Source organism: Anomaloglossus baeobatrachus, chromosome 3 (genome assembly GCF_048569485.1).
Source record: "Anomaloglossus baeobatrachus isolate aAnoBae1 chromosome 3, aAnoBae1.hap1, whole genome shotgun sequence".
Classification (NCBI taxonomy): Eukaryota; Metazoa; Chordata; class Amphibia; order Anura; family Aromobatidae; genus Anomaloglossus; species Anomaloglossus baeobatrachus.
This window is the reverse complement of record NC_134355.1, coordinates 608,836,529-608,846,884: the sequence shown is the minus strand read 5'-3', so window position 1 is coordinate 608,846,884 and position 10,356 is coordinate 608,836,529. Positions and strand designations below refer to the sequence as shown.

General features: G+C 48.8%; 1 protein-coding gene across 2 annotated transcripts in view; it reads right to left on the bottom strand.

Annotated features, from left to right (window-relative positions):
- Positions 1–263: 263 nt before the first annotated feature.
- COLEC11 (collectin subfamily member 11) overlaps positions 264–10,356 on the bottom strand; it is a 57,176-nt gene continuing 47,083 nt past the window's right edge. Inside the window, exon 6 of one of the 2 annotated variants that reach the window (XM_075338744.1) lies at positions 264–759. In XM_075338744.1, coding sequence (XP_075194859.1) covers positions 350–759 — 410 coding nt within the window. In that variant the 3' untranslated portion in view covers positions 264–349. The remainder of the gene's footprint in view (positions 760–10,356) is intronic. The other variant, XM_075338745.1, reaches the window with a different exon arrangement.

Here is a 10,356-nt window from a genome sequence, read left to right as displayed (position 1 = left end):
AAATAAAACTTCTGCTCAGTTGACTGAGCAGAAAATATTTTTTTTTCTCCAGCCTCAGTCCTCCTTGCTCAGTCAGTAGAGGATAGGATTTAGTTCTTCTGATATCACATCTTTCCTCCTTGGCTCAGGGAGGTACTTGTCCTATGATACAGCTCCTCTGTCAGTTGAAACACAGTTTTCGGGAGCGGTGTTTCTTCAGACTGCATCCTATCTTGACACATGACTAATATGTGCTGCCATTTAAATTATGTAATAGAGGCCATTGTATTATGTTCTTAAAGAATTGTTTTAACCATAAATGTATAACTATCTGGGGAACCTCCTGTTTATAATATACATGAACAAACAATTACACGTGTTCTTTATCAAACTCACAAATGAAATACATAGTTATGAGACAGGAGACATCATTCCATCCTCCCGATGACACCATTTCGGCACAGTCCTCCTCATCGTAGGCGTTATTTGGTTCTCCCTGCCGCCATTTGTTGAAGGTCTGCATCGGCAAGCGGTCAGAATACACATAGTGACCCTCTTTCTCCAAATCATTGATCCCAATGAACACTCTGCTGAGGCCAGCCTGGTTGATGTAAGAGGCAATCAGACTATTTGTTGACTCGTCTTTGGGCATGCTGAGCGTTCCTCCTCTTCCTTGGCAATAGGCTTGGGCCTCAGTATATTTCTTCTCTTCTTTCACCAGTAAGTAAATCTTAGTATCCGTTTCTTGCACTCCAGCAACAACTGCGGGGGAGGGCAGTGCTGAAAAGTGAGCACTCGTATTTCGATAACAGGCTTAATGTGCAATAGGTACATAGAAAACCATAAATATACATATTTTTTTTTACTGACATCTTTGTCATCACCTCTATTTTGGGGAATATTTTTGACAAATGGAAGTCATTATTAAGACTCTTTCGCTGTTCAGCTAAACAATATATTTTATGTCACGTATTATAAAGGAACATGCAAATAACCAGAATTGCAGCTGGTGTGCGGTAACTTGCGGGATGCAACACGATTACATTAGCATTTGATACTATAAGTTTTGGCCGTGTGACATATCACACACTGTAGCCCCAGCCATATTTTTCGCTTTCTATTTATGTTATATTTTATTTAAATTTCCAATATTTTTTGCATTACTAGGGAAGAGGCTTCAAGGGAACTGTGTTTTTTTGTGAACTTTGCTGTCTCCAATCTAATCATCACTGATACATATACAGACATGTCTCTGAGCCCCATGTGCACTGGGAATCTCAATGATTTTATTAGGGACCTCATAAGAATCCCTAAAAATCTGGCAAAACACAATTTAACATGATTATAGTATTTAGGATTTTAGTGGAAAAAAAAATAGTATTTTAGTTCCTTGGGATCAGGAGCATGCAGTGCAGTGAAAATTGGGTCAAGTTTGTACATTGACTAAAGGCTACTTTACACACTGCGATATCGGTCCCGATATCGCTAGTGTCGGTACCCGCCCCCATCTGTTGCGCGACACGGGCAAATCGCTGCCCGTGCCGCACAACATCGCCCAGAGCCGTCACACATACTTACCTGTCCGGCGACGTCGCTGTGACCAGCGACCCGCCTCCTTTCTAAGGGGGCGGTCCGTGCGGCGTCACAGCGACGTCACTGAAGCGTCACTGAACCGCCGCCCAATAGCAGCGGAGGGGCGGAGATGAGCGGGACGTAACATCCCGCCTACCTCCTTCCTTCCGCATAGCAGCCGGGAGGCAGGTAAGGAGAGCTTCCTCGTTCCTGCGGCGTCACACGCAGCGATGTGTGCTGCCGCAGGAACGAGAAACAACTTCGTTACTGCTGCAGTAACGATTTTTAAGAATGGACCCCCATGTCGCCGATTAGCGATTTTGCACATTTTTGCAACGATGCAAAATCGCTTATCGGTGTCACACGCAACGGCATCGCTAATGCGGCCAGATGTGCGTCACAAATTCTGTGACCCCAACGACTCCGCATTAGCGATGTCGCAGCGTGTAAAGCCCCTTTAACTGTAGATTATGCAGTTTGAATAGTTGCACCTTTGTATATATGACATAGAGCTCCAGCTGCATTGCATAAACGGAATTAAAAAAAGGGTTAAAAACCCCACTAATCTCCTGGAGTCACCATTAGAGGGATCTTTGGATTTTATTGCAGAATGATCCAATAAATCATGCTCTTAAGCTTGCTATAGTGAAGATTGCAGGTGGTCAAAGTAACTCTTTATTTTATTCCCACAGGTTCCTGGAATATTCCAGGATGTGTGTGATTTCTTTTTTTAATCCACCATACGGTTGGCCTTTTCTATTTGGTGCTAATTTTTATGGTCTTTACCGAGCAGACGGCACTCATGTTTTAAGGCTGCTCTGCAATATTACACTTTGAATACTTCCCCATTGGTAAAGAACATAATAAGTAGCGACAAACAAAAAGGCCCATATCTCTGAAACATATTACGGATTAAAAACTATAAAAATAAAAAAAGCACAGAATACTCGGGAGCAGCGGAATAAATTAAAAACAGAAACGTGCCACTTTTGTTCTGTTGAAAGGTTCTCTTTTTTAGGTAATAAATTACAGAGTCCCATAATAGGTGAAAAGGGTGCAAAATAATTCTTTAATCCACCATAAGTGTGACATGTTGACCCTCTGTTAGTCTTTATTAAGAACTTCTTGCCCGGAGCCCCGTATCTCCTGTGACCGCCACACTAAAATGTGTCAGCATCAAGTTGTCGCTGTTACACTTTAATCCTGAGATAGAGCATTGTGCTTTTGCTCCATGCACTATTTCTGCACGTCTCCTAAGCCGCAGTCTGCTACTTACGAAACGTCAGCGTTCCCACGAGGGCAGCGCAATGACATCATAGTATTGCGCTGCCTCTGCAGGCCAACCACAGAACAGGAGACAGGGCTGTGGCATTGGGAATCATGAATAGGTGAGTATAAACCCTGCTGTATATAGGTATATAGGAGAATGTGTTGGGGCTCATGCTGTATATAGAGGCAATGTAGGGGCTCCTGCTGTATACAATAGGCAATGTTGGGGTTCCTCTTGTATATAGGAGGATGTGTAGGTGTTCCTGCTGTATATAGGAGAATGTGTGGGGGCTCCAGCTGTATATAGAGGCAATGTGGTGCTCCTGCTGTACATAGGAGGCAATGTTGGGGTTCTTGCTGATTATAAAAGGATGTGTGGGGGCTCCTGATGTATATAGGAGTCAATGGGGGGGCTTCTGCTGTATATACAAGTTAATGTAGGGGCTCCTGATCTATATAGGAGGCAATGTAGGAGCTACTGATGAATATATGATGCAGGCTTCTGCTGTATATAGCAAGCGATCTGGCGGCTTCTGCAGTATACAGTTAGCAATGTGGGGTCTCATTCTGTATATAGGGGGTATGTGGGGGTTCCTGCTGTTTATAGGAGGCCATGAGGGGGCTCAAACTGTATATAGAGCTATGTGAGGGGCTCACTCTGTATATAGGGGCTATGTGGGGGCTCCTGCTGTATATAAGATGCAATGAGGGGGCTCCTTCTGTACATATAGGGTATGTGAGAGCTCCAGCTGTATATAGTAGGCAATGTTGGGGCTACTGCGTATATTGGAGGCAATGTAGGGGCTCCTGATGTATGTAAGAGGCAAAATAGGGGCTCTACTGTATATAGCAGATAGTGTAGAGCAGACCTGGGCAAGGGGCGGCCCGCGGGCCACATCCGGCCCGCCTGCTCTCTGTGACCGGCCCGCCCGTCTTCAGCCGGTGCAGTGGAGCCGGGCTGCAGCGTGCCGAGCAAGGAGAGATCCTGTGCAGGTCCGCCCTCCGCACAGTCAGTGCAGGCAGCGGAACGCAGGAGTCTTTTCTCTGTTCCCTGCCGGCACTAATTGTCAGTGACACACGCGCGCGCTCTGATGTTGTCAGTGCTGCGCTGCGTGTGTCATTTCAAAAGTTCCCGCCGGGCAGGAGAAGAAGCAGCACAGCAGAGGAATAATTCATCCTGCACTGCAGGACCTGCGATGATGTCACGCCCATGTGACTGTGTGGGAGGAGACACAGGATGCCGGGCAGAAAGCAAGAGAACTGAATCCTGAAGGAGATGTGGACACATGATGACTGGTAATAAGAAAAGAGGGGACATGAGGGGGCGGGGGGCTGCAGGGTGAGTGCATATGTGATAACATGGAGCTGCAGGGTGATTGGCATATGTGGGAAGATGGAGCTGCAGGGTGAGTGGCATATGTGGGAACATGGAGCTGCAGGGTGAGGGGCATATGTGGGAAGATGGAGTTGCAGGGTGAGTGGCATATGTGGGAAGATGGAGTTGCAGGGTGAGTGGTATATGAGGGAAGATGGAGCTGCAGGGTGAGTGGCATATGTGGGAACATGGAGCTGCAGGGTGAGTGCATATGAGGGAAGATGGAGCTGCAGGGTGAGTGCATATGTGGGAAGATGGAGCTGCAGGGTGAGTGCATATGTGGGAAGATGGAGTTGCAGGGTGAGTGGCATATGTGGGAAGATGGAGCTGCAGGGTGATTGGCATATGTGGGAACACGGAGCTGCAGGGTGATTGGCATATGTGGGAAGATGGAGCTGCAGGGTGAGTGGCATATGTGGGAACATGGAGCTGCAGGGTGAGTGGCATATGTGGGAAGATGGAGCTGCAGGGTGATTGGCATATGTGGGAACATGGAGCTGCAGGGTGATTGGCATATGTGGGAAGATGGAGTTGCAGGGTGAGTGCATATGTGGGAAGATGGAGCTGCAGGGTGAGTGGCATATGTGGGAAGATGGAGCTGCAGGGTGAGTGCATATGTGGGAAGATGGAGCTGCAGGGTGAGTGGCATATGTGGGAAGATGGAGCTGCAGGGTGAGTGCATATGTGGGAAGATGGAGCTGCAGGGTGAGTGGCATATGTGGGAACATGGAGCTGCAGGGTGAGTGCATATGTGGAAACATGGAGCTGCAGGGTGAGTGGCATATGTGGGAACATGGAGCTGCAGGGTGAGTGCATATGTGGGAAGATGGAGCTGCAGGGTGAGTGGCATATGTGGGAACATGGAGCTGCAGGGTGAGTGGCATATGTGGGAACATGGAGCTGCAGGGTGATTGGCATATGTGGGAAGATGGAGCTGCAGGGTGAGTGCATATGTGGGAACATGGAGCTGCAGGGTGAGTGGCATATGTGGGAACATGGAGCTGCAGGGTGAGTGGCATATGTGGGAACATGGAGCTGCAGGGTGATTGGCATATGTGGGAAGATGGAGCTGCAGGGTGATTGGCATATGTGGGAAGATGGAGCTGCAGGGTGATTGGCATATGTGGGAAGATGGAGCTGCAGGGTGATTGGCATATGTGGGAAGATGGAGCTGCAGGGTGAGTGGCATATGTGGGAACATGGAGCTGCAGGGTGAGTGGCATATGTGGGAACATGGAGCTGCAGGGTGAGTGGCATATGTGGGAAGATGGAGTTGCAGGGTGATTGGCATATGTGGGAAGATGGAGCTGCAGGGTGAGTGCATATGTGGGAAGATGGAGCTGCAGGGTGAGTGCATATGTGGGAAGATGGAGCTGCAGGGTGAGTGCATATGTGGGAACATGGAGCTGCAGGGTGAGTGGCATATGTGGGAACATGGAGCTGCAGGGTGATTGGCATATGTGGGAAGATGGAGCTGCAGGGTGAGTGCATATGTGGGAAGATGGAGCTGCAGGGTGAGTGGCATATGTGGGAACATGGAGCTGCAGGGTGAGTGGCATATGTGGGAACATGGAGCTGCAGGGTGAGTGCATATGAGGGAAGATGGAGCTGCAGGGTGAGTGCATATGAGGGAAGATGGAGCTGCAGGGTGAGTGCATATGTGGGAAGATGGAGCTGCAGGGTGAGTAGCATATGTGGGAACATGGAGCTGCAGGGTGAGTAGCATATGTGGGAACATGGAGCTGCAGGGTGAGTGGCATATGTGGGAACATGGAGCTGCAGGGTGAGTGCATATGAGGGAAGATGGAGCTGCAGGGTGAGTGCATATGTGGGAAGATGGAGTTGCAGGGTGATTGGCATATGTGGGAAGATGGAGTTGCAGGGTGAGTGCATATGTGGGAACATGGAGCTGCAGGGTGAGTGCATATGTGGGAAGATGGAGCTGCAGGGTGAGTGCATATGTGGGAAGATGGAGCTGCAGGGTGAGTGCATATGTGGGAACATGGAGCTGCAGGGTGAGTGCATATGAGGGAAGATGGAGCTGCAGGGTGAGTGCATATGTGGGAACATGGAGCTGCAGGGTGATTGGCATATGTGGGAACATGGAGCTGCAGGGTGATTGGCATATGTGGGAACATGGAGCTGCAGGGTGAGTGGCATATGTGGGAACATGGAGCTGCAGGGTGAGTGGCATATGTGGGAACATGGAGCTGCAGGGTGAGTGGCATATGTGGGAACATGGAACTGCAGGGTGATTGGCATATGTGGGAAGATGGAGCTGCAGGGTGATTGGCATATGTGGGAAGATGGAGTTGCAGGGTGATTGGCATATGTGGGAAGATGGAGCTGCAGGGTGAGTGCATATGTGGGAACATGGAGCTGCAGGGTGAGTGGCATATGTGGGAACATGGAGCTGCAGGGTGAGTGCATATGTGGGAAGATCGAGTTGCAGGGTGAGTGGCATATGAGGGAAGATGGAGCTGCAGGGTGAGTGGCATATGTGGGAAGATGGAGCTGCAGGGTGAGTGGCATATGTGGGAACATGGAGCTGCAGGGTGATTGGCATATGTGGGAAGATCGAGTTGCAGGGTGAGTGGCATATGTGGGAAGATGGAGCTGCAGGGTGAGTGGCATATGTGGGAAGATGGAGCTGCAGGGTGAGTGGCATATGTGGGAAGATCGAGTTGCAGGGTGAGTGGCATATGAGAGCTGCAGATTGACAGAAGGATGTGAAGGGGTGCAGAGTGTTTGAGAGGGGTAAGTTGGGGTACAGGCAGGGTGAAATATGTGGGCAGGGTGTGTGACATATGGGGGTGTAGTGTGTGTGATATGGGGGTGCAGGCTGTATGGGGAGCAGGGTGTGTGACATATGGGGGTGTAGTATAATACAGGTGTACTATATGGAGGTGTAGTATATTACAGGAGTGCTATATAGGGGTGTAGTGATGTAGTATATTACAGGTGTGCTATATGGAGGTGTAGTATATTACAGGAGTGCTATATAGGGGTGTAGTGATGTAGTATATTACAGGTGTGCTATATGGAGGTGTAGTATATTACAGGTGTAGTATATGGGGTGTAGTGATGTAGTATATTACAGGTGTACTATGTGGAGTTGTAGTATATTACAGGTGTGCTATATGGAGGTGTAGTATATTACAGGTGTACTATATGGGGGTGTACTATATTACAGGTGTAGTATATGGGGTGTAGTGATGTAGTATATTACAGGTGTAGTATATAGGGGTGTAATGATGTAGTATATCGGAGGTGTATTATATAGTGGTGTAGTATAATACAGGTGTATATGGGGGTGTAGTATATTACAGGTATATGGAGGGAGTGTAGTATAATACAGGTGTATATGGGGGTGTAGTATAATACAGGTGTATATGGGGGGTGTAGTGGTGTAGTTTATTACAGGTGTAGTATATGGAGGGGGTGTAGTGATGTAATATATTGGGTAGAACTGAGTCAATTATATTAGTCCGGCCCTCTAAACCAATCCCAATTTCTCATGCGGCCCCATGGGAAAATTAATTGCCCACCCCTGGTGTAGAGGCTCCTTCTGTATACAAGAGGCAATGTAGGGGCTCCTGCTGTATACAGGAGCCAGTGTGAGAGCTCATTCTGTACATATCTGTTATGTGTGGGGGCCTGCTGTATATAAGTGTTATGTGGGGGCTCCTGCTGTAATGACGGGACTCCTGTTGTATATGGGGGTATGTGGAGACTCCTGCTGAATAGAGTGTATGTGGGGGCTCCTGCTGTGTATAGGAGGCAATATAGGGGCTCCTGGTGTGTATAGGAGGCTATGTGTGGGCTCATACTTTATATTGGAGACTATGTGATGGCTAATACTGTCTATAGGGGGAGCTCAGTATGTGAGTGGAAGCAGATCCTGTAGCTCCTGCCAAGCATCTAGAAAATCCCTAGGGAAGAAACCCAAAAAAGCACTCTCAGAAGTCACAGGCTGCAGCTGGACGACCCTCTGGCCCCCTGACCTGATTGCATTGCTTACTGGCACATATATGACAAGGAGGAGGCCGAAAAAGCAGGTGGGAGAAGTGGAGGAGCAGAATCAAGATAGTGCCGTGGGCAGCATGGAGCAGAGAAAAGATAATGGTGCAGACGCTGAGGAGACCAGAAGACAGGCTGCAACACGGCTGGAGCGTTTTGCCAGGCAGGAGAGCGATGCCCATCACAGAGAGACAGTGAGAGGTGAGCTGCAGATGAATATAAGACTTGCAGACAGCATGGTGCTGAGTGAAGGAGGAGGGAGGGGTGAGAGCAACGAGGGAGCTCAGGCCTGCATGGCAGAGACAAATCCCAGATCTCAGGCAGCACAGCTAGGGGGGGTGACACAGAATATCCCTGAAGAGCCCACACTGAGAGACAGCCTCACAGCAGTAATGCTATGCAGAGCATCTATTACTGAGGTGACCCAGCAGCTGGGGAGCCTGAGAGAAGGCATGGCATCCATGCGACACAAGCTTTATGAAGTGAAAGAGAGAACAGGAGAAGTTGAGCAGAGAGTCAGTATCATGGAGGACTGCATGGCAGGATCTGACAGACGGGCAGTGTGCAGCACAGCAAATAGCAGAACTCCTAGCAAAAACGTATGGCCTTGAAAATAGATCAAGGCGTAACAACCTGAGAATAATTGGCGTTCCAGAGAAAGTGGAAGGTACATCCCCAACTGAATTTTTTGAGGTATGGTTGAAAAGTAAAATTGGATCTGAGCATCTCACCCCTCTATATGCGGTGGAAAGAGCCCATAGGGTTCCCACCCGCCCCTTGCCTCCTGGACACCCACCGCGACCTGTTCTGGCCAAAATACTGCACTACAGAGACAGGGATAATATCCTGAAGCATGCCAGAGGACACCCGCACCTGATCATCAATGGCTCCAAGATATCTATCCATTTTTCCAGATTACTCCATAGAAGTGCAAAAGCAAAGAGCCAAGTTCATTGACATCAAGAGAAGACTGAGACAACTGAATCTGGTATACTCCATGATGTACCCGGTGAAACTCAGAGTGGTAGCTGGAGGAATAGTGCACTTTTTCCTGGATACTAAGGAAGCGCTAAGATGGCTGGATAGCAATGAACAACGCTTGCGGCGGGAGGGTCGTGAAGGGGAAGCTGGAGACTGACTTTTGGGGACACCCTACCTCTCATCGCATGCAGTGGTGTAGAGGAAAAATACTATGCTATGGTTGCCGGGGAGGAGTTCCTGTTTGAAAATTTTAAAAAACTTTTTTTTTGTTTACCTCGGCAATCTAAATTTAAATCTACATTTAATGGACTCTAGCGGAAAGGGGTCTGCAAACACCACTGAGGATGGGAGGAAATTGAATCCTGGCTATGGAAAGGGACTTTCCAACTCATACTGGACTCGCAATGCAGGGGACATTGCGAGAATATGGCAGGACTGCAATACTGATCAGATGGACAGCCGGATACCGTGCACGACAAACAGGCGGGGTCCGCCCCTCCTTCTGGAGGTCCTGGTTCTGGTGTTATTGATGGTTGATAGGGCCCTGTCCGCCGTAAAAGAGGAAACACGACAAAAGATGGATGCGGTATCTGGCAGACTTGCCAAGGCAAACATATGCCCTCCGTCCCTGATACAAGGGGGACTGGTGGCAACGATTTGTTACTATGTTTATTGTTGTGGGGCGTGTTTATATTGGGGGGGTAGGGGGAGGGTGGGCCGGTCGAAAGCCTCATTTGGCCTATTAAGGAGCTCTGGGAGAACGAGAATTTGTCAATTAAAGGGAACCTGTCAGCAGAAATGTCCCCTAAAACCTAACAGATTCCCCCTCTGCAGCTCCTGGGCTGCATTCTATAAAGGTCCCTGTTATGATTGTGCCCACTTTCTGACCGAAAAAAAGTGTTTATAAAGTTGTACCTTTTTGGCTTCTGATTCTGTAAATCCGTCACGGGGGCGGGCTGCCTGATGGCCGTTATTCTGCCCCCTGGTCCTGTATGCCGCCCCCATCGCTGATTTCAATACTTCTGGACGCCGCCCACTGCTCCAGCCATCCCCGCGCATGCCCAGTGCCCATCTCTCGGGGATGAGCACTGTGCCCAGCGTCACGTGCACGCAGGGTTAAGATTATGGGCGGTGCTGTGATGTTTATTCCTAAGCAACCG